The 24,555-nt window shown below is 36.7% G+C and overlaps 1 protein-coding gene across 1 annotated transcript in view; it reads right to left on the bottom strand.

Annotated features, from left to right (window-relative positions):
• CTNNA3 (catenin alpha 3) overlaps positions 1 to 24,555 on the bottom strand; it is a 1,449,816-nt gene that overhangs the window by 1,404,422 nt on the left and 20,839 nt on the right. Inside the window, exon 3 of the mRNA XM_045568380.1 lies at positions 3,318 to 3,510. Coding sequence (XP_045424336.1) covers positions 3,318 to 3,510 — 193 coding nt within the window. The remainder of the gene's footprint in view (positions 1 to 3,317; positions 3,511 to 24,555) is intronic.

Raw genomic sequence — 24,555 nt, forward strand, 5'->3', positions numbered from 1 at the left:
CCATACTGACTTCTCTTTAAAAACTTCTCTTTAAAATAATTTACCTTTATTGAGCTAAGAAGGTTGACTTACCTTAAAAACAAAAGCAAATATCATCTCATGATACTTATTGTTCCCTTCTAAGAACGACCATTGTCTTACAAATTTATTACCAGGCAGTTTATGGAAACCATGTTGTCAAATAGATCACATTTTCCAAGAGAAACAATATCAGAATAGGGCTTATATTCCTTACCAACGACTCAACAAAGAAACCATAATTATGAAAGGTAATTGTCATAGAAGGAAAGATAAAACCATCATAAAATTTTATAGTATAAAGGGACAAAATGATACTTGGATTTTTTAATTTATTTAACAAACATTTACCAGGCATCTGTTATGTGTCAGACATTGTTAATCAAATAAGACCTGGGTACCTGCCACCCTCAAGGAATTAAGAGTTGAGATTCACTAAACAAGTAAATCAATGTTTTCTGTATGCGATGGTTAGTCCTATGAAAGAGATACTCAGAGATTGTGAGGACACAGAAGAGTGACATCTAAATCAGCATCTAGGGGTCAGTAAACATGTCCTAGAAAAGATGACCTGGGCTGAGCTTTCCTACATGAGTAAGAATTGGCTGAATGAGGACAACCCAGGTGAAGGGAAAACAGTAATGTGCTGCATAACAACATTTTTGGTCAATGAGGAACTGCATATATGATGGTGGTCCCATAAGGTTATAATGGAACTTAAAAATTCCTATTGCCTAGTGATATTCTAGCCATAGTAACATCATAGAGCAACACATTACCCACATGTTCATAATGATGCTGGCATAGACAAACCTACTGCACTGACTTTTCATCATCATTTTATAGTGTATTCCTATTTATTAAAAAAGTTAACTGTAAAATAGCCTCAGGCAGGTCCTTCAGGAAAGTATTCCGGAAGAACACATTGTTATCATAGGAGATGACAGGCTAAATCGTGTAGGTTTGTAGAAGTACACTCTAAGATGTCTGCACAACACCAAAATTGCCTAAGTACACATTTCTCAAAATATATCCCCAAAATTAAGCAAGCTATGACTGTAGCTGGTACCAGAGACACAGAAGCATAAAACAACATGGGCCATTCAAGATACTGCAAGTTCTTGTTTGAAGACAAGTTTGAGAGAGGAGCAGTAACAGGAAATGAGATGCAAGAGGATGGGAGAAGTCAAATCATGAAATGCTTTGGGAGCTAGATTTAAAAGTTTGAACTTTATCCAGAAAGACAGTTCCCTTAATCCTCCAACAGCTACTAAAAAGAATTTTAAGCAGGAAAGTAAAATGAGCATATTTTCATTTTTAAAAAACATATTTGATTTTGGTATGGGGCAAGGCTAATGCAGTAATCCTAAATTCAGGAAGCAATGTTGGTAATAGAGAAGAACGAGCAGATCTAAGAGACACAAGGAGATAAAATTCATTGAACTTAGAGACTAATTGGAAGAGAGGGTGGAATGAGAAGGAAGAGTCTGGACTGACATGGTGACTAAGAAGATGGTAATAGAGAACACAGGAGAAAGAGTGGAACTATGCCGGTAGGGAGCTGGGAGGAATGACAAATTCATTTCAAATTAACATTAGCATTTTGTTTTCTATATATTGTCTGAAGAATCCTTATAAAATACAAATTGTACATAAAGTATATTACAAGGTATAGCCATTATGGAAAAGAGTATGAAAGTTCCTAAAGAAATTAAAAGAGGAACTACCATATGACCTAGCAATCCCTCTTCTGGGTACACAACCAAAGTAAATGAAATCACCACCTCATAAAGACATCTGCACTCCCATGTTCATTGCAGCATTATTCACAATAGCTAAGATATGAAAAGGAAATAACCTAAGTGTCTCTGGATAGATGAATAAATAAAGAAACTGTGGTATATATACAAACAAAGGAATATTAGCCATAAAAAAAAAGATCCTGCCATTTGCCACAGCATGATGAACCTGGAAAACATACTAAGTGAAATAAGTCAGACACAGAAAGAAAAATGTTGCATAATCTCACTTGTATGGGGAATGTAAAAAAAAGTCAAATATACAGAGATAGAGAATAAAATAGTGGTTACCAGATGCTAGGGAAAAGAAAGGAGGAAATGAGATGTAGGTCAAAGGATAAAATAGCAAATATGTAGGATGAACAAGTCTAGAGATCTAATGTAGAGCATGAGGACCATAGTTAATAATATTGTATTGCATTTACGATTTTAGCTAAGTGAGTAGATTTTAGATGCTCTTGCCATACAAAAATACCATGTAAGATGATGAATATGTTAATTTGCTGCACTATAGTAACCATTTTACTATTATATGTATCTTATAACATCATATTATATACCTTAAATATAAATATAATAAAATTTGTTAAAAATAAACAAAAATTAAAAAATAAAGTATATAACAAACATCCCCAGTATCACGAATTTGACCCAAAGTTTATCATGGCTAGGGTATTCATTTTAATTATTTAATTAGCAAAGATTTCTTGATTTTCATTATATTGTGGATTGGGGGAGGGAAATATTTGAAAATCCCAAGTCTCTTTTACAAAGCTGAATAGGAAAATTCAACTTTCTTTTTCTTTCCAAAATAGTTACTTGCAGCAAGCTGATGTATATAAAATCATTCCATTGATCAAAGAACATTGAGCAATTCTTTTAAAAATATCCTGCAGATGAGACTTATATTCATTAGAAAATTGCTATATTATCATAAGTAAGTAAAGATATCAAAAGGTGAAATATATGCTTTTATTATGTAATATTAACAAAGCAGCAACATGGGTTGTGCATAGTTCATGCAAAGCATTAAAAAACAGTTTAAGAAATCTAAATCTCCAGAAATTTGAAAAATTAACAATGTACTTCTGAGATAATCAGGTCTGAAATGTCTATCTCCCAACTGTTTACAAGGAACTTTATAATTTATTTATGTAGGGGCAAATATGTCTTCAGCTTCATTACTAATTTCTCACTATTTCTATGACCATAAAAAGGTACTCTTCTCTTTGTTTTTATTATGCATAAGCTACAGCACTATGGAGTAGGGGGGGAGGAGTTGCCTGGAGGGACTAAATAACTAAAGGGAAGAGCCAGGACTAGGACTCTAAGCCTTGGAGCTGTCTAATGAGGCACTCTGCCTCCCACAGCTAGCTCTTCACAGCTCTGCAAAAGACTAATAAACTCAAGCCAACAAAAATAAAACACTCACAAATCTAATTCAGTAACTAACACCCTGAGGATATGCAGTCTGCTCCTGATCAGAACTAGAGTACTCACTTTCTTTGCGAACTTCCTCAAGTGCAGCAGTAAGCTCATCCTTTAAAACCGTAGCTTCCTGGGCAATCTTCTCTCCCTTGTCTAGTAAATTCCAAGTTGCTTCCTCCACAGAAGCTAGAAGGACTTTGGCTCTTTTGGAACGTCCTTTTTTCCTGTTGGAAGGATTCTGGGGGCAATTTACAAGTGTAGTAACCTAAAATTGGAAAAATACAAACCACTCATTAGACAAATTGTGAGGAGAACATAGTCTTGGGATATCATAGCCCAGGGGAAAAAAAGGAAGTACAGCTGACCCTTGAACAACTTGAGGGTTAGGGGTGCAAACCCCCCATTCAGTTGAAAATACAAGTATAATTTTTGGCTCCCCCAAAACTTAACTATTAATAGCCTACTGTTGACTAGAAGCCTTACTGGTAACATAAACGGTCAATTAGCACATATTTTGTATGTTATTTGTATTACATGCTGTATTCTTATAATAACGTAAGCTAGAAGAAAGAAAATGTTATTAAGAAAACCATGAAGAAGTGAAAATATATTTACTAGTCATTAAGTAGAAGTAGATTATCATAAAGGTCTTCATCCTCATGGTTTTCACATTGAGTAGGCTGAGGAGGAGGAGGAGGGGTTGGTCTTGCTGTCTTTGGGTGGCAGAGGTAGAAGAGGTGGAGGAGGTGGAAGAAGAGAAAGGCACACTCAGTATAACTTTTATTTTTAAAAATCCACATATAAGTGGACCTGTGCAGTTCAAACCCATGTTGTACAAGAGTCAACTGTATTTCACAGTAACATAATACATTCCCAGTACTATTGGTATATCCCTAAACGTCAAGTCATGGCACCAAGAACAGTAGCATCAGCTACCGCAGAGTTCCCAAGTAAAGACAGTAAGAAAGGGAGAGCCATAGAGACTGAATCTCATCAAATTTTACTATTGGAAGAATGCTTTAGAAGACTCTGTGTGTGAGTATATGTGTAATTGTTTCAATTACAGAAACTTCATGTCGAAAAAAAATATAGAACCTTGATAAAGCAAAGAAAAACAGAAAAGTATATATCTCCAAAATATCAAATAATTATAAAATAAAACATATCATTTTGTAGGCAGCAACCTATTTCAAGAGGAAGACAAAAATAATTATAATTGAGTCAGTAAGTATTAGTCTATTTAGGCTGAGAATAGACATTACTAATATTGGGGAAGAGGGGAACACTCTGAAATATACAAAATGGTGGTTACCTCAAGGGGACAAAGCCCAAATCCTTACTACGACCTGCTTTCTTGCCCTTTGTAACCTCTCTGACCTGCCTCCTATCCTCTCCCCTAACTCAGTTGGCCTCTCAAGCAAATAGCTCCTGCTCAAACTCCCCAATCAAGAGGCCTTTCCTGACCACCCCCATCTCCACCCTTTCTTACTGTGTTCCCTTACCCCACCTTGTTTTTCCTCAAAACATTTATAGAGCCTGACATTTTTGTTTATATGTTGTGTGCTGCCAATACAAAAAATGTAAACTCTATGAAAGCATGAAATACACTTTGTTCTCCATATCCAGAACAATGCCCAAAGTAGGTGTTCAATAAATATTTATTATCTAAATGGGTTGATGAATAAGGTAGTTGAAAACAGGGACTTTTTAACATGTATATTTTGAATTGTCTGAAGATGTTCATGATGAGCATGTATTTCTTTTGTAAATTTGTTTAAAATACTCCAAACTCCTTACCACAAGTATGTGAGGTGATGGATGTGTTCATTACACCATAAATATATACAAATTTTGTCAATTTTACCTTAATAAAGTTGGGGAAAAAACAAAAAAGGAAAGAAATGAATTTTAACCAAAAAAAAAAGAACAAGCTCATGATAACATTATTTGAAGATGAAAATTAAGCATTTGTATTTGGAAACAAAAACATTACAAGGAATTACATTATGAAAAATACCAATTTCTTCCATTTCTTAATTAAACCTTGGATCCTAATTACAAATTTTGGATAAAATTTCTGTAAACAAAGCTTAAAATCCCCATCATAGAGGAATGGGGGGAAAAACCTTGCATCCAGTATTTAAAATAGAAGATCTGAAACTCCTGTTGAAAGCTAGGCTCCTGTGTGTCATCAAATAGTCAGACCTTATGATAATTATGCATCACGTCTTTGGCAACAGACTATATATACATAACCATCCTGCTCACAGCCCCTAAAGATTTTGCTTATTGGTTATGCATGGAGCATTAGATGTTTGTTTACCTGAATATCTGGACCCAGCTTTTAGTGAGGAACTGAGAAAAAACTTACAAGCTGTTGGGGAAATATACTGATGAAAGTAATTTTTGCTGTTTTATTTGAATTTGTTTTGTTCCCATGTTCATGACCCAGAGTGAAATGTCTCACGGCAAGTCTTTGTTTCCTCTCTTAGGAAATAAGAACAATCATATTGTCCTATATGACTATGGGAAGGTTAAATAAGGTAAAGTATTTTGTAAAATGCATAACATGACACAAATATTGGTTGGCATTTAATGTGTATTTTCTAGTTCATTCCCTACACGGATGCAAAAAATTGATTATGGGAATCTTTATCAAAGGTGTTCTGTCTTGGCCTAATTTTTTCTTGCTCTTGGGCCCCCCATGCTAAATGTAATGAAGGCAGTTAACAAAGCACATGCTATATGCTTTATAAGCAGCTAAACAGGGTCATGTGTCTTCATCATGGATTATATAAGGATGACAATAAGCCTAATTTATTGTATGGGTTTTCACAAACTGCAAAAGGCAAATATCTCACTACTGTCAGTCTAATTTATATATTGAGAGTTAAAAGATATTTGTCCAGATTAAGACAAATTATAACACCTCGTTTAAAACCTTTGTTTAAAATGAAGAATAAGTACCATTGTCTAAAATGTTCCTTCAGAATGTATTTTAAGTGCCACAATTCATGATGCTTCCCACTGCACATTCCTCCTCTATTGTTCAGATCTTCTATGCACCAAATGTTTTCCATAGAATAGCCTGGGCTTTGAAATTAAAATGAGCATTCCAGAAATGCTTTGTTCCTTATAATAAATGCCAGAGAAGTAAGAAATGTGAGAAGAACATTGTATAAGAACATTGCACTTCCATCAAAAAAAATACATGTGCAACTTTCAAGTTATTCACTTTTATAAGTTGTTTGTACCTATGTTTTCTTTTAAAATGTCCCAATATATTTACTTAATATTGATTAAACTAAAGTTAAGTGATGTTTTCAGTGATTCATTTTATTTCAGAAAGTAAATATGGCTTGGCACTCCTGTGGGGAAAAAAAGAAAGTTGAACTTTATTTTTCACCCCAACTCACCTAAGAGATATGACCTACTCTCATCAGTGACTGCGACTCACTATAGCAGATGATTCTCACCCAGGGGAAGGAGAGGGGAGTGTGCATACGCTATTTGAAAAGGTCTCCCATCTCTTGAAGGAATACCAGCAACTAGTCAAATCAGCTTTCAAGTTATTCTGTAAAATAATTCCTATATCCTCATTTCCTTTTTCAGTATAAAATCAGTTATATTTTTACAAAGAACACAAAAACTTTAGTTGGAACTTGCAGCAAACATGATTCTAATGTAGGGTCCAAGACTGTGTCTTATTAACATTACTTTTTGTCACTAATACATAACCCTCCCCTTCCCCTCTTTCTCAGACTTTAGGGGTCCCTCTCATATGGACAATCTCTAGGCTTGCAGCATTAGAGAGGTTGGATTTGCTCACTTTTCTTTAGTCTGTAAATAGGTGCTAGGCTATGAAGACACACTTTCACCATAGATACAGGAAGAAGCTCCCCATTGAAATAGTCCTAAATTAGAGGCTTCAAGTAATATGAAAAGAAGAAATTCCCACTTTATTAATTCTGCAAGTTTAACATTCCACAAAGCCAGGCATATTTCTAAATGGTGTGTTATATTTACACATTAAAATTTAGAGTAGGAAAAAGAAGTTTTTTATAACTTTATTAATTCAGGTGTGCTTCTCAAGATGCTCCAAAGAAACTGAAAATTAAATTGATATGCTTAGTGAACCAAGCCATCAACTGCCATCATATATGAGGGGTCTTCAAAAAGTTCATGGAAAATTTGTATTATGAAAAAACTATGCATAGATTTCAAATATTTTTGCACCAAATAAATTCATACTAACTTGTATGCCCAGATCAGCTGCAGACAAAAGCAGAACTTTCAACAGAAATTTTAAATAAGTGGGATCAAGATCCTGAAGCATTTCTTCAAAGAATTGTAATAGGAGATGAAATGTGGCTTTACCAATATGATCCTGAAGACGAAGTACAATCAAAGCAATGACCACCAACAGGGGGAAGTGGTCCAGTTAAAACACAAATGGATACTTGCAGATGGTAATATGAAAAAGAAAAAAAAAAACACACAAGAGCAAAGGTCATGGCAACAGTTTTTGGGAATGCTCAAGGCATTTTGCTTGTTGACTTATTGGAGGGCCAAAGAACAATAACATTTGCTTATTATGAGAGTGTTTTGAGACTGTTAGACAAAGCCTTAGCAGCTAAATGCCCAGGAAAACTTTACCAGGGAGTCCTTCTTGACCACATTCCTCTCATCACATTCCTGCTCATTCCTCTCATCAAACAAGGGCAATTCTGTGAGAGTTTTGATAGGAAATCATTAGGCATACACCTTCCAGTCCTTCTGACTTCTTTTTGTTTTCTAATCTTAAAAAATCTGTAAAGGGGACCCATTTTTCTCCAGTTAATAATGCAAAAAAAGACTGCATTGACATAGGTTCCCTCAGTTCTTCAGAGATGGACTAGATGGCTGGTATTCACTTACAAAAGTATCTTCAACTTGATGGAGACTATGTTGTTAACTAAAAATAAAATCCTAAGCACTCTACTAACTGAATGGACCCCTCTTGGCCAAGGGGATCCCAGAAACACCTAGTTCCTAGCCATGAAGGGATGGGAGAGATAAAGCACAATTACAGGCATATGATTTCCCTTCATAAATATTCATGACTCCTCCTATACCCTGTTGAATATGTATATTTGACCACCGCACTCAGTATAGAATCCTATTCCCTTCTGTCTCTTCTTTGAAGCACATGTGCCTGGCTTCTGGCCAGGGTTCAGCTTCCCAACCTATTGAAAAGTCCATCCAACAGGCTGCTACCCTTTTAGAGAAATAAAGCTTTCCTTTTTCCAAAGTATAAGCCTCGTTAATTTCTTTTTAGTTAACAATGTTGAAAATAAAGTTTGCAATTTTTATTTTTTCCTTTTAATCTCATTTTCCACAAAATTTTTGAAGTCCCCTCACAGAATCCCACTACCACACAATAGAAACATTGTAGAATATGGCATAAGGTTGTGATTTACTTTCATTTGTTGCATCAGTGCAACAATTGCTTTAGCACCTCAGATGCTAGCTTTCTGAAGTCTTCTTTAATGCTAACTTGAGTAACACATGTATATTCTATATAACCATGTTCATTCCCAGTCTAACTCTATTTTTTTTAATTCTATCACTGAAGTATAAAAAGCCCATGTTAATAGCTATCTCTTTTCTTGTTTATTAGCTAAAACATTTTGAATTTTAACCTTTCTTCAATAGCTCACAAGAGCCTTCAGGGCTACTTTTGCTCCCTTGAGTTAATTTTAATGTATGAAATAAAATATAAGACATTTAAGCTATGTTAATTAGCTAAAACTTCAGCAGAGTTCTAAAAGAAATTAGAAGGGTAGAAAAATAAAGCTCTCTAGATAAGTAAAGCCTGTGATTTTACAAAGTAAAAGCCATCATCCAGTCTTGGGAAAGAACCGATTGTTTCTTCTTCAAGTTCTTGATAATTTCAATTGTTCCTTACTTCCTACCAAAAATAACACTTCCAAAAGTAGTGGGGAAGATTGAAGGGTTGGGAACCCAGCAAGTGCATACCTCCAGATTAACATTCAAGAGCCCCCAAAACCAACTACAATCTTTTAGTTCCTCTCGAGCCAATAAACACTTATTGAACACATACTGTGTTCAAAACAACACCCTAGGCATTCAGGAAACAAATATGAATAAGCTTCAGTATGTGATCAAAGAAATACACAACTAACCACAATATAAAAGGCAGAATGATAACTGTTTACACATATACGAGTAGAAAAAAGTGCTGCAAAGGTTATAAGTATTCACAAGGATTAGGTAGGGCTTACAAGAAGAGTCTTTAAGGACAGTTGGCTTTCTACCAGGAGAGATAGAAGGGAGGATGAGCCAGGGAAAGAAAACCATGCGCAAAGGGGCAGAGACAGAAATTATTTTTTCTGAAAGTTGTAGATAGTCAAACTTGGCAGACTCTGGGGTAAAAACAGAAAATTGGTGAGAAATAAAGCTAGGAAGTAGGTTGCAGCTTAAATATGAAAAGTTTTAAAAGCCAAGGAAAGAGTTAATATTTAATTCAATTCAATAGGCAATAGACAATTAAAACACAGCATGCCCAAAGTAGGAGCCTTCTTCCACAACTGCCTCTCCTCCATCTGCATTTCTTACCTCAGGGGCTGATACTTCTAACCTGAGGCAGAAACCCAGAGATCATCTAGGATCATTGTCCTCTCCAAGTCCTTGTCATCCATGACACAGAAACAGGGCATCAATCTCAGCTCCATCCACCAGTCTGTCTCTGTCATTATGAAAAGTGTATGCAACGATTCTGGCCCTCGTTGAGTCTTTTTTTTTTTTTTTTTTTTTTTGACAGAGTCTCACTCTGTCACCCAGACTGGAGTGCAGCAGTGCAATCATAGTTCACTGTAATCTCAAACTCCTGGGCTCAAGTGATCCTCCTGCCTCTGCCCCCAAGTAGCTGGGACTACAGGCATGCGCCACCATGCCCAGCTAAATTTTCAGGTGATCCTCCTTCCCACCTCAGCCTGCCGAGTGCTGGGATTACAGGCACGAGCCATCATGCCTGGCCCTCATTGAGTCTTTTATGAAGACTCTCCTGAGAGGTCTCACTGCCTCCACACCAGTCCCACACTCCCAAAAGAGCCATCTCTTTAAAATGCAAATCTGTCATACTTCCACCAGCTTAAAACCCTCCAATGGTTACCTGCTGCCCACAAGATAAATCCAAACTCTTTACTGTGGTTTATGAGGCAATTTATGTTCTCACTCATGATTAAATTTTCACTGTCAGCTTCCATTTGTGGAGTTTGACAACAAACTACCTGTTAGGCTCAGAACAGGAAATGTTGAGCAACCTTGACCTGGAGTGACTCCTTTCCCTTACAGCCCCTGGTTTGTGGATCACTCATTGCCTTGCAATTAACCGTTAACATACTGTATCGCCAACTTTACCATGAACTCAAAAAGAGCAGGAGCATGCTTGAATCATCCTGAAAACCCAAAGCTAGCATGCTGTAAATAACAAATAAATTAATGGTTGACTTAATGAAAAAGAAAAGGAATGAAACCCTAGATTTTAGATGTTTTAAACTCAGAGCCACGATGTTGAATGATTTGTACAAGGTTACCAATAGAACTGGTTGCTAAGCCAATATTAAAATTTATGTTTAGCAATAACATATGATAGCTTCCATCAAAAAGACTTCCTTAATGTGGGATTTTCTGTCATTTCTCATGTCTAGTATCATGGAAAAGAAAATATTAAAAATTCTGAATAAACAAGTCTCCGTTCATATAGTTTACTTAGAGTCCCATCAGTTCAAAGTGAACTAGAATCAGGTATATTATATTCAGTCTTTTCTTGCCCAAAAAAAAGGTTACATAGTTCATTTTCAAGCTATAAATAAAAAGAGCAGGTACACTATTTTTATTATTGATTTTTCTTTTCTTCAATCCTTTTATTAGTTTGCTAGGGCTGCCATGACCAAATACTACAGACTGGGTAGCTTAAACAACAGAAATTTATTTTCTCACAATTCTAAAGGCTAGAAGTCCAAGATCAAGGTGTTGACAGGTTTGGTTTCTCCTGAAACCTCTCTGGCTTGCAGATGGCTGCCTTCTTTCTGTGTCCTCATGTGTGCACATAACTCTGAGTCTCTGTTAAGTCTTAATCTCCACTTTTTATGAGAGCACCAGTCATATTGGATTAGGGCCCACCCTAATGACCCCATATTTTTTTTTTTTTTTTTTTTTTTTGAGACAGAGTCTCACTTTGTCACCCGGGCTAGAGTGAGTGCCGTGGCATCAGCCTAGCTCACAGCAACCTCAAACTCCTGGGCTTAAAGGATCCTACTGCCTCAGCCTCCCGAGTAGCTCGGACTACAGGCATGCGCCACCATGCCTGGCTAATTTTTTCTATATAGATTTTTAGCTGTCCAAATCATTTCTTTCTATTTTTGGTAGAGACAGGGTCTCACTCTTGCTCAGGCTGGTCTCGAACTCCTGACCTCAAGAGATCCACCCGCCTCGGCCTCCCAGAGTGCTAGGATTACAGGCGTGAGCCACCGCACCCGGCCAACCCCATTTTAATTTAATTACTTCTATCTCCAAAGGCCCTATCTCCAAATAGTCACAGTCCAAGGTACTGGGGTTAGGGCTTCCACTCTGAATTGAGGGCAGGGGAGGACACAGTTCATCCCATAACAATCCTCACCACGAATGATACAGAAAGTATAAAACAACCATAACTTTTTTTAAATACATACTTTAAGGTTTGGTTTTGTTTGTTAGGTTAACAAACTGCTAACATAAGCTATTACTTTGAGCTATCGAGGGACAAACAACCAAGCCCATGTAGATCTCTCTCCAATTCTACCAGCCCTCTGTGCTACACAGCCGGCATCACAAAGCAAAGAGATTTACATGTCAAACACATAAACAGCTGTAGCTAAATATTTTAATCCAGGAAGTACAACCAGGAAAAGACCACATGCTGAGAATATCAAATATTAGTTTCTTCCGGTTTTAACTTAACTACTTACCATCCAAAAAGAAACAAATAAAAAAGGTTTGGGCCGGGCTGTGGTGGCTCACGCCTGTAATCCTAGCATTCTGGGAGGCTGAGGCAGGAGGATCACTTGACCTCAGGAATTCAAGACCAGCCTGAGCAAGAGTGAGACCCCATCTCTACTAAAAATAGAAAAACTTAGCCAGGCAACTAAAAATATAAACAAAAAATTAGCCGGGTTTGGTGGCGCGTGCCTGTAGTCCCAGCTACTCTGGGAGGCTGAGGCAGGAGAATCACTTGAGCCCAGGAGTCTGAAGTTACTGTGAACTAGGCTGATGTCAAGGCACTCACTCTAGCCCAGGCAACAGGGCGAGACTATCTCAAAAAAAAAAAAAAAAAAAGTTTTGGACTCCACCATTCATTTATTCAACAAATACTGTTCGTGTACTTACACTGTGCCAAGAGAATATGGCAGTAAGCCTCATTCTCCTGAGGGCAGACAGAATAAACAAATGCATAACTAATTGTATAACACAATAGCAGGAATTGATATGTGCTATGAAGAAAGTGAAGAAGGGTAAGAGAAGAAAGAGCAAAGGGGAAAGGCTAGATTTTTTTTCCTTTTTTTTTTTTATTATTTCAGCATATTATGGGGGCACATAAGTTTAGGTTACGTATATTGCCCTTGCCCCCCACCCTGAGTCAGAGCTTCAAGCGTGTTGAAAGGCTAGCTTAGACTGTGTATCAAGGAAGGCATCTCTTATCAGGCAACAAGGACCCAAGAAAATAGAGAAGGGAGACATTTGAATATCTAAGGGAATACATCCCAAACAGAGGAAACAATGCACCACGCAAAGGCTCCAAAACAGCACTCTGACTGTTGTATTCCAGGAGCAACAGGAAGGCCAGTGCTCCTGAGCACAACAAATGAAATAAGGATGGTATCAAGGCACCAAATCGTGCAGGCCTTGTAAATCACCACCAATACTCTCTATTCTGTTCTTATGATTGGACGCTATTGAAGGGTTTGATCTGACCTAAAATGTTAAAGGATCATTCTGGATGCACTGTGGAGAATAGACTAGAGAGTGGGCAAGGATTGGGGAGGAATGGAAAGGAAAGCAATTAGGAGGCTGTTTAGTAGCCCAAGCAGAGACTGCATGGGCTTGTTCCAGGGAGCAGTGGTGGAATTGTTGAGAAGTGACAGAATTTTGGTATATTCGGAAGTGAATCAACAGGGTTTGATGGTAGACTGGACATGGTTATGAAAGAAATATGGCGTCAAGGATGACTCTAAAGCATATAGCTTTAGCAGCTGGGTGAATGGAAGTAATGTTTATTTAGACATGATAAGGAAGGGTAATCAAGAGTTAAGCTTTAAACATGTTAAATTTGCCTTTTAGAGTTGCTAAGTTGGAGACTAGTATACAATTCTGGAGTTGAGAGAGGTAAGGGCTGGAGATGTGTTTCTTATAGCTTAGCTTACCTTTTTAATGGTTCACATATCAGTAGTTTCACTGATCTTACTAAAATTTCAAAGATAATTTAGAGCAGTATTTTTTAAAAAATCAGAGATTGGATGCGATCTCCTAAAAACAATGTATAACTGAAAATAAATCACAAGACTAAGGTTTGAGGTACCCCAACATTTAGAGATAGTCTTTCTCAGGAAACCCAAGCAATAACCTATTAGTCCTAGGATATGTGGCTTTTGCCATTTAAAATATAACAATAATTTAGGAAACATGCCTGTTTCATGCAAAGCAACAATTCAGAGACAAATTCAGTTTAACAAAATGTAAAGTTAATCATATAGTATCCTTCTCTACAAACAAATATTTCCAAAAATGAGAAAAAACTACCAAGATATTGAATTTAGCAAACTAAGGAGAAATTATATTCATGCTGCTATTTATACCTAAATCAAGCACTAATCATTCTGGTAAATCAATAACCAATAGTTTATATATACTACAGTACTGATTCAAAGAAGTGCTGAACAAAAAAAAGCAAAAGGATAATTCTTTTCCATCAATAACCTTTGCATGCTTGAGGGAAACAAAATAAGAAGTAAAAAAGCTGATCACATCAAAGCTGACCCTGAAGTAGAGGATGAGTTGACTTCATGTGTAGTAGTTTAGACGTGTTCACATGATCCCTTGGTTCATCCAGCCCAGTATTCCACTTCCAGCAATGACTGATGGTAGAATGTGATTGTGATCCTTAATTATATGTTTCATCTTTGTTTAATAATCATTTATAATCCTATCAGCCATAAAATTGAATAAACTATGTCAATGTGCTTTGTCAACACAAATTTATAAAGCTTTATCTGCATTCCACTCTCACTATCTGTTGCCAGATTCCTTTTTTCCCATCTACCTTAGACCATCAGATTTACTCTTTCTTGTTCTATTCTAACATAAAACTCCACTTTATTGAAGATATACAGGAAAAAAGGTACATGATTACTTGTTCATCATGTATGAATAAGAGAGATAACAAAGAAAGACCATAGGGGATAGTAATTAGATTCGGAGGGCTCAGGATTCTACAGCAACATAAATGTGGTTTAAATAAACTCATCAATGAATTAAATGCTGATGCTCAGTTTACAATTGATTAGATTGTGTCCATCTTATTTGTCATAATTGTCTCTAAGTCAATAAAGCCATTTTGTCTCATTTTTTTGTAAAAATTAAGTATCAGTCACCAATCTTAAATCTCTTTGGCCAGCATTTGACTTTTAATGCCCCAAACTCCCTTCTTTGATATTACCATAGTCCCTTAATTCTAAAATACTATCAATTATAACACAAAGTCCCTTCTTTGATATTATCATAGTCCCTTAGTTCTGAAATAGTATCAATTATAACACAAACTGTTGATTTAACCACTTCTTTTCAGAATGTAAGTTTGGATAATATTTGATCAGTATTGAACTTTCCATATCCAAGGCTGAGCTAAGAGACCTATTATCAAGGGATGAAGACAGCAAATAGAACAAAGATACCATTGATCATCTTTAAATTTCAAAGCTGACTTTCTTAAGGTCTTCAGCAACAAAATAGTTGTGAGGCTGGAGGGATCACACAAGCTGACTTCAAAATACACTACAAAGCTATATACCAAAATAGCATCAGACTGTCATAAAAACAGACACATAGGCCAATGGAATAGAATAAAGAACCCAAAAATAAATCCACATATTTACAGCCAACTGATTTTCAACAAAGGCACCAAGAACACTCATTGGAGAAAGGATAGGCTCTTCAATAAATGATGCTAGGAAAACTGGATATCTATATGCAGAAGAATGAAACTAGACCTTTATCTCTCACTATATACAAAAATCAACTCAAAATGGATTAAAGTCTTAAATTTATTAAACACTAGAAGAAAACACAGGGAAAATGCTTTAGAACATTGGTCTGAGCAAAGATTTTATGGACAAGACCTCAAAAGCACAGGCAAAAGAAGCAAAAATAGACAAATGAGATTATATCAAATTAAAAAGCTTCTTCATAGCAAAGAAAACAATCAACAGAGTGAAAAGACAACATGCTGAATGGGAGAAAATAGAATAGACATCTCTCAAAAGAAGATATACAATGGTCAAACAGTATATGAAAAAAATGCCCAACATCACTAATCTTCAGGGAAATGCAAATCAAAACCACAATGAGACATCATCTCATCCTAGTTCAAATGGCTATTATCAAAAAGACAAAAAACAATAAATGCTGGTGAGGATGCAAAGAAAGGGGAACTCTTATACACTCTTGGAGGGAATGTAAATTAGTACAGCCATTATGGAAAACAGTATGGAGGTTCCTCAAAAAACTAAAAGTAGAACTAAAATATGATCCAGCAATATACTGGGTGTATATATCCAAGGAAAGGAAATCAGTATATCAAAGAGATATCTACACTCCCATGTTTACTGAAGCACTATTCACAATAGCCGAGATAAGGAAGTAACCTATCCACCAACAGATGAATGGATAAAGAAAATGTGGTAAACATACACAATGTAATACTATTCACCCACAAAAAAGAATAAAATTTTATCATTCATGGCAATGTGGATGACCTTGGAGGACACTATGTTAAGTAAATTAACTCAGGTACAGAAATATAAATATTGCATGTTGTCACTCATATGTGGAAGCTCAAAAAGTCTCCCAGAAGTAGAGAGTAGAATAGTGGCCACTAGAGGCTGGGAAGGGTGGTGAGGGAGAAGGGTATAGTGAGAGGTTGGTTAACAGATAAAAAATTACAGCTAGATAGGAGAATTAAGTTTTAGTGTTCTGCAGCACTGTAGGGTGACTATAATTAACAACAATTTATTGTGTATTTTCGAATAGCTTGAAGAGTAGATTTTGAATATTCCCAACACAATGAAATAATAAATGTTTGTGGTGATGGATGTGCTAATTACTCTGATTTGATCATTACACATTGTATACGTGTATCAAAAATATCACCCTGAACACCATAAATATGTACAATTATTATGTGTTAATTAAAAATAATAATAAAAGCAAAAATTGGTTAAGATGATAAAATTTTAAAAGAAAATAATTATGAAAGCCATTAAAGGAAGATAAAATCATTTTCTAAATCCTTCTGGCTCACATTTAGCAAAAGCTAGATCCAACAGAGTTTTATAAAAAAGAGGATCTGGTCAGACAGGAAAAAGAAGTGAGGACTGACTATTGGAAGAAGTAGCTGACAGGTAAGAGAGGGAGGTGAGATTTATGTCATCACTCCTCTCTGTGCTTCACCCACATTGGGAGCTGTATTAGCTCCCAAGCAATACAATTAGTTAGGGAACAATGAGACCAGAAGGATTTTGACTCCATTTATCTTTGAGAATCTAGAAGAAAATTGTTTAATGAGCTCCCCTATGTAAAACTTTGGGTGGTTGTACTGTAATCTTGGCATCATCATGCATATAGGTAGAGGGAAGGCCAGTTTACCTTTCTTAAATTGATCTTGATTCCCATGAGGATTAGACCCAAAAGATCCTAGATACCATGAAGGACAATCAAAATGTGGCTGTGCTGAAGACCAGCGGGCCTGCCCTGAGTTCACATGGTGAAGAGCAAGGTGATCTAGCAGAGGCTGAGGGTGAACTGAAGATGCCACTGGATAGAGGATGTAGCTGGGACTTAGGGGCCTAAAGAACCCTCAAGGGCCAAAATGAGGTTATGGCTTCCTAAAAGAACCAAGGACCCTAACCAAGCTGAAAAAGAATAGTCCACAAATTATTTCTGCTATAGACTACATCAGGAAATGCACAGAGGTGCCCACAAGATGACCATGCCTGGGATTGGTCACCCCTCAGACGTCACCAGTCCAGAGGCATTCCAGACCAGCCACTCTGCAGCAATAGGCACTAAGTGTCCAAAGGTCATCACATAGATCCAAAGGCCAAATCTCCCACCATAAGGTCACATAAGCAACACTTTTACCCCAATCACCTGGATTTGAGCATTTTATCTAAAGAGACTGACCATTCACCAAAAGGGACTATTTACATTGTTGAATAACACCAATTTAACATCTTATTGGCTGAGGTATAAGGCATTTATCCCAATTCCCAGTGGGTAGGAGCCCATAGGGAATGTCAGATCACTTATGAAAGATAAAGAACCAAGGTATACTATGGGAAAAATTGAAGTGATGTATCACAGGGGAAAGCTGCATTAAATGTTTATTTCCATTATGAGATGCATATTAATTTCAGAAATGTTAAAAATGTGAGGTGGAGAATGTAGGAAAATGTATTTAAATTGAAGAAGTACAGTATCTTGCAAATCACAGTTTAGAATGCAAATTGTTTCCTAAAAGAAATAACTTACCAGCAAGATTACAAACCACATTTATTAAGCCTTAATTTGTAGATCATTCCCTACTGTAGAGATAGAGATCTATATAGACATATAGCTATATTTCTATATATCCAAATTCAGCTATAATAAGGTTATAAAGACACAGAAGGGGCAGGCACCATTATAAGGCAGGCCTTGGGTCAAGAGGCAAAACCATGCTCACTATTGGCTGACATAAGGCCGAGCACAGCAGCTCTTACACTGTAACCACCAGGGAACTTTTTGAACTATCGCCTAGTCCTACCCCCAGAGATTCTGCTTTAACTGGCTTCATGTGAGGCCTGGGCATCAGGATTTTTAAAAGCTCCCCAGGTGATTTTAATGTGCAGCCAGGGTTGAAAACCACTGGGCTAACAGAATCTCAACAGCAACAGGAATTTTCTGAATTGCCTACTTAGCACTCTTTCCCCAAGCGAGGCTTTTGTGTCTATCATAGGATTTGGCCGCAAACCACCCCACGATAATTTATCTCATGGGGGCTCTCAACTATGAGATATTGCTCAATTTTTATCTTTCCTTAACCAGTAAGTGCAGAATATCTCCATGAGAAAATGGTCAGTCTAGAACAAGGGCCTGCAAATTAAGTCTCTGGGGCCAAATCCAGCCACTTGTCTTGTTTTGTAAATAATAAAGTTTTATTGGAACACAGCCACACCCATTTGTTTACATATTGTCTACATCTGCTTTCGCACTATAACTGCAGTGTAGTTGCAACAAAGACCCTATGGTAGTCAAAGCTGAAACTATGTACTATCCAGACCTATACAATAAAAATTTCGCAATCACTGGTCTAGAGTCATGGAGTTTTGAAGCTGCAACAGTATCTTCTAAGACAAATCAGGTGTCCTAAAATAGCCCAGGGGATTCTATGAAGGGTTGTCATACCTCAAGCAGTGAAAATGACCACATCTGGGGCATATATGGACTCCTATCCTTTCAGCCAGCTAAACCACAATTGCTCCTATCAATATAACATTTTCCACTAAAAGGGCAGGTAGACCTGGGCTTATCATTCTACACCACCTGACTGCCTGTGCAGTTTATAAGAGAAAGGTCACATCCCAAAACTAAGTTAGAAGTGGATATCTGTGGGATCAATCTGAATTCATGGAGGAAAAGATGAGCTGCGACCGAAAGATAAAGTATTAACAGAAATGGAGTGGATTGGGGGTGGTCAGAGAATCCAGAACAAGAGGACAACAACCTTAAAGTGAATAGAAAAAAAAATTGGAGTCTGATAGGACAAAAAGTCTAGGAAGCAAACTGAAAAGAGGTGAAGCATGTGCAGTGACTGACACCTGCCCACAGATAATCTCAAAGCCATCAGGTGAGGACCTCCTTGTATGCTTGCCATACATGCTCCCACTGGACTTGCACTATTTTAATCAACTAGCTACTGCTTTTTCTTATCCTTATTTTAATTTAAAGAGTGTCTTCCTTTTTCTCCACTATTTGTTTCTTAAGGAATGCGATAGCCTAACAATTTTCTCATGGGAGCAGTTTTCTGGTAGTAAAAGAATGCAGAAATTGAAGAATTCACTTTATTAGAATCAACTCAGCTTTACTGAATCACCCTAAACTTTAAAATGTTACTGAGGCAGAATTAAGTTTATTTCTTCATCTTACCATAAAAATAACATCTTTATACTTATTAAGCCTTGAGCCTATAACTATTTAAAAGGCATTTAATTTACTAACTTTTGAGGTTACTTGAGGGGATAGTCAAAACTCCAATATTTGCTTATAAAATACTCTACAAGAACATTATATGTGTGCAGACTTGTCTTTGAGATTTCCTTGGAAGCTTCAAGATTAATTCTGATATAAATTCTATCGATAGAATAATCAGCAAGGGTACAAAAAAGAAACTTGTAGATAAAATCAAGGAAGCATAAGTAAATGGCATCATGCCTATTCAAAATGATCCTATAAAGTTATATAACTGTTATGCACCCAAAATAATTAAAAATCAAAAATAATGCAAAATAATAACCTATATAGCAATGACAGAAAATAACCACAAATAAAGTTTGAATTCTTTTCCAAAAGAAACAAAGGAAATTATATCCTAGGAGACTAAGAAGCCAGAGAGGGCAGACATGTCCTCTCCCTGCTACCTGGAAGCCAATCAAATCTGTCTGTAGAAACAGTGAGAAATTAACCCTTTTGGCATCCAGGCACCTATTTGCATAAATTAACATATATATGTGATTGCTTTCTTGCCTTTTTTTTTTTTTTTGGCTCAAAGAGGGTAGAAAGAAATTTTGTTGAGAGTGGGGTATGACAGAGAGGTTCTTCATAGGAACCAAGGAGGAACGAAAAACATGGTACTTGGACAAGCTAGGATTAACTGCTCCCCATCCAGCCCCGTGAACTGGGTTTGACTCTAACAAGGAGAAGGGAGACAGTAGAGAAGAAGCTGAAAGGGTTTGTTTTCCTAAGAATTTTGGGTGACTCCAGGTCCAAGCATTGCTTCCTTGGGACCCATATTACAGAGTGCAGCATAGAATTGGAAAAGAGGCATTCTCCTCTCTTTTGTAGGAGTCCAGCGCCATTCTGTCACTTTGAGGACTGGCAGCTAAAGGAGATCAGGGAATTTCACTTGAAAATATGGCACCCTAGTATGTTGATTATTTTAAATTAAAGGCCCTTGGAGACCACCAGACCCTGGAAGAAGCTTTTCTCTGATATTCCCTTATCTGCCTAAAGTCTGGATCCAACAGAGAAAAAAAACAATTACTTCTAGTCCCTTCTGTGAGTTTTCATTAGTTTAACTCTTATCACAGGAAGAGAGGCTGAAGTCTGTCAACACACCTGGACAGACTTTTGTCACAAACCATCGTCTGCTCTGTGGGCCAAACAGAATTTGTCCCAGGTTATTATATGTTTTCCAAGCCTATTAAACTCTTCTAGAAATCATTTACTATCCCCCAAGTTGCCAAATTTATGCCACCCTCCTCCCCTATAAAAAAGGGTATATAATTATCCGTACCCCATTGAGTTACCGGGTAATCATTCTCCTGTGATTCCCTCATGTTATGCACATTAAAATAGATTTTTTATGGCTTTTCTCCTATTAATCTGCCTTTTGTCAGTTGATTTTTCAGCAAACCTTCAGAGGACAAAGGGGACGTTTGCTCTTCTCCTCTGCACAGCTGTAGAGGCACTGGGATATGGCTACTTTGGCACGTCCATTTCCAGTCTCACAAGGGGCACCACTGGTAGTCACCATCCCCCAGTAACATAGTGAGGTCAGACAAAACAGGAAAGCATAGCAGATAAACTGGTTTGAGAGACAAATGAGTCATATGTCAGAGACTCCAAAATTTGGGGATGAGGGGAAGAGCAGAAGAGCAGAAGTGAAAGGAGGTTTTGGAGGAAAATCCCAACTCTAGCATAAAGCAAGTGAGGGCAATTACAAGAACCTGGATTGCTGCTGCTAATGACCTTCTTTGAATTTGCAGGAGTATGAGGCCAGGGAATCAGACGTCATAAGGAAGATAAGCACCTGGCCTATATGGCCAGTGCTGAAGGGAACTGGAGACAGTGAGGCCCCACAGAGGCTAGAGTATGATTCTGAGAATAGAATGTAGTTTGGAAACTGAAAAACATCTGTTAAAAGCCTAGTAAGTAGGTAATTTTATTGTCCCTGAACAGCAGGAGTTTGTGAATCCAAACTTGAAAACACCACTATCACGATTACTCAACTCTTTCCATGTCTCTATTTCTTTCTCTGTGTCGTTCGGCTTTGCACCTGCTATAACTCTCAGAATATAAGCAACTCTTCAAAGAAAGAATAGTAATAGGACCAACTCAAGATCATCCCTTAGAGGCAGAATTCTTATGCCAGAGCACTCCACACCCTTCTTGCCAATCTATAATTGTGTGTCACTAAGTCAGCTGCCCACCCTAAAAAAGTCAGCTGTGGCCATGGTGGCAAAATGACATGATAGCAGATGGAGACTTAAAAAAAGGAATCCCTAAAAATAAGGCAATGGGAATGTAATAGTTACTGAGGCTGTTTACAAATATTCCCATTCTCCTCTGGGCACAGGGAAGGATTGCTCATCCAACATCCGCTTTGACCACATAACTTGCTGACCAAAGAAATGTGAGTGAAATTGACATATGTCACACCCAGGTGGACATGTTAGGAGCTCTTGTATGAGTCATCATTTTCTCTTTCCTCTGTAGCAATGAAAATGGAAGTACAAGTTGAAATGAAATGTACATTAGCCTGGATCCCTGAGTGCCTGTACTTAGCAGAGACCGCAGCCAACTCACACTGGACATGTAGCTTGAGCAGGAAATAGATTTTTATTAAGCCTCTCAGACTTGGGGGTTGTCTTCTTATCATGGTATAACCTTGTTCATGCTGAGTGATACAGGGTTTGGTAGATATTTTTAAACTTGACCCAATGAATATAATAGCTGTCCCCAAGAGGACTCCCAGAAATAGGCAGGAGACACTAGGCAGGTGGAAATGTGGAAAGGGCCAAGAGGTACTACTACAAGAGTTAGGGGTGGGAGCCAGAGAAATAATGTTTCTTACTAACTAACTAACTCTATATTTACCTCTTGAAAACATGGAATATATTTACATCAGAAAATACATTTGAACCTTTGTCCCACCAGAAACTTTACAAGATATAACACATTATAAGGAGTTTGTTATTATTTTTATTTTAAAGAGTTCTGAGTAAATCAATTCCTTTAGCTCACATGCAATATAAATCTGACATTTGGCAAGTAATATTTTGTGGCAAATTAAGATTATAGACGGTTTCATTATGTAATGACTATAGCATGATCTAGCAGTTTATATCCCCTTCAGAGCGATACAACATAGAGATGTAAATGTTGTAGGTGCAATTCTGCACAAACAGACTTCCTGCATTGTATTGCCAAACTTGGATCTTGAAAGTGATAAAGTATAGATGCCTACAATTGCAATCATAAAAACGTAACTGCTGAGAAAAAAATTATTTCTGATCCATTGGAGGAATTTATTACAGAGGGATGCAACTGTGTAAGTTATCACATAGAGAAAATGAAAGTGAATGATTGAAATATATACCAGGCTGAGCATCCCTGCAAAACGACCTAGTGATTTACCTGCACTCAAGAGAAAAAAAATAGATTAAAGATAAATCAGATTTGGTAGAGAAGACTCTGTTAACTATAAAAGAGCAGAATAAAGATTTATGAACAAATGAATTTAGAAGTTGGAGTGACATAACAGTATCTATGACCAATTACTCTAAAAATTAAAATGTAATTTTGACTTTGAGTTATATACAGAGGTGATAAGTAATTTCTGTGGAACCTTGAAAGCAAAAGAATGTAACAGGAAGATAAATAATGAAGAAAGTGAAAAATTTTTAATGGGGCTACTAAATGAATAACTTTAACTGGTGGCAATATGAACTTAAAAATCATGAACTTCTTTTGGAATGTTTTCCAGTGTAATCTGGACTATATCATATATTCAAAATAAATCATATGATTATTTCAAATTAAACACTCTTTGGAGCAATAACCAAGATACAGAAACAACTTAAGTGTCCACTGATGGATAAATGGATGAAGAACATATGGTATACACACATACAGTAGAATATTATTCAGTCATAAAAAAGAAAGAAATAACTGCCATTTGCCAACATGGATGAACCTGAAGGACATTATGTTATGTGAATAAGCCAGAAACAGAAAGGCAAATACTAAATGATCTCATGTATACATGGAATCTAAAAATGTCAAACTCGTAGAAGCAGAGAGTAAAAGAGTGGTTTCCAGGGGTTGGGGGTAAGGGAAATGGGGTAGGTGCTGGTCAAAACATACAAAATTTCAGTTTTAAGATAAGTAAGTTCTGGGACTCTAACATATAGCATGGTGACTATAGTTAACAATACAGTATTGTTTACATGAAATTTGATAAGAGAGTAGATTTTAAGTGTCTTCACCACATACACACACACACACACACACACACACACACACACAAAAAGGGTAACTATGGGTGGTGACGGATGTGTTAATTAATTTGATGGTGGTAATCATTGTGCAACACGTAAGTGTATCAAATCATCAACTTGTATACCTTGAATATGTACAATTTTCATTTGTTAATTAAATATTTTAAAATAAAAAATAAACACTCCTTAAGAAAAAAATTATGTGATGTGATGAAATATTCAGCATGATGTTATCCTATAAAAAACACCTTTAATACAATTTAATGGGATCTTTTACTTGTGTTGATGGGTAATACATGACCAACATGACAGATACAAGAAGGCTGAACATCAAATCCAAAAAGGTCATTTATTCCAAAATAGTAAATTGGTTTTGATAAGGAGAATCCCATTATAAATGAAAATCAAAAGTATATTGAAAAAATTTAATTGTACTAAAATTCTGCTTTATGAGATAC

The sequence above is a fragment of the Lemur catta genome, chromosome 14 (genome assembly GCF_020740605.2).
Source record: "Lemur catta isolate mLemCat1 chromosome 14, mLemCat1.pri, whole genome shotgun sequence".
NCBI classification, from domain to species: Eukaryota; Metazoa; Chordata; class Mammalia; order Primates; family Lemuridae; genus Lemur; species Lemur catta.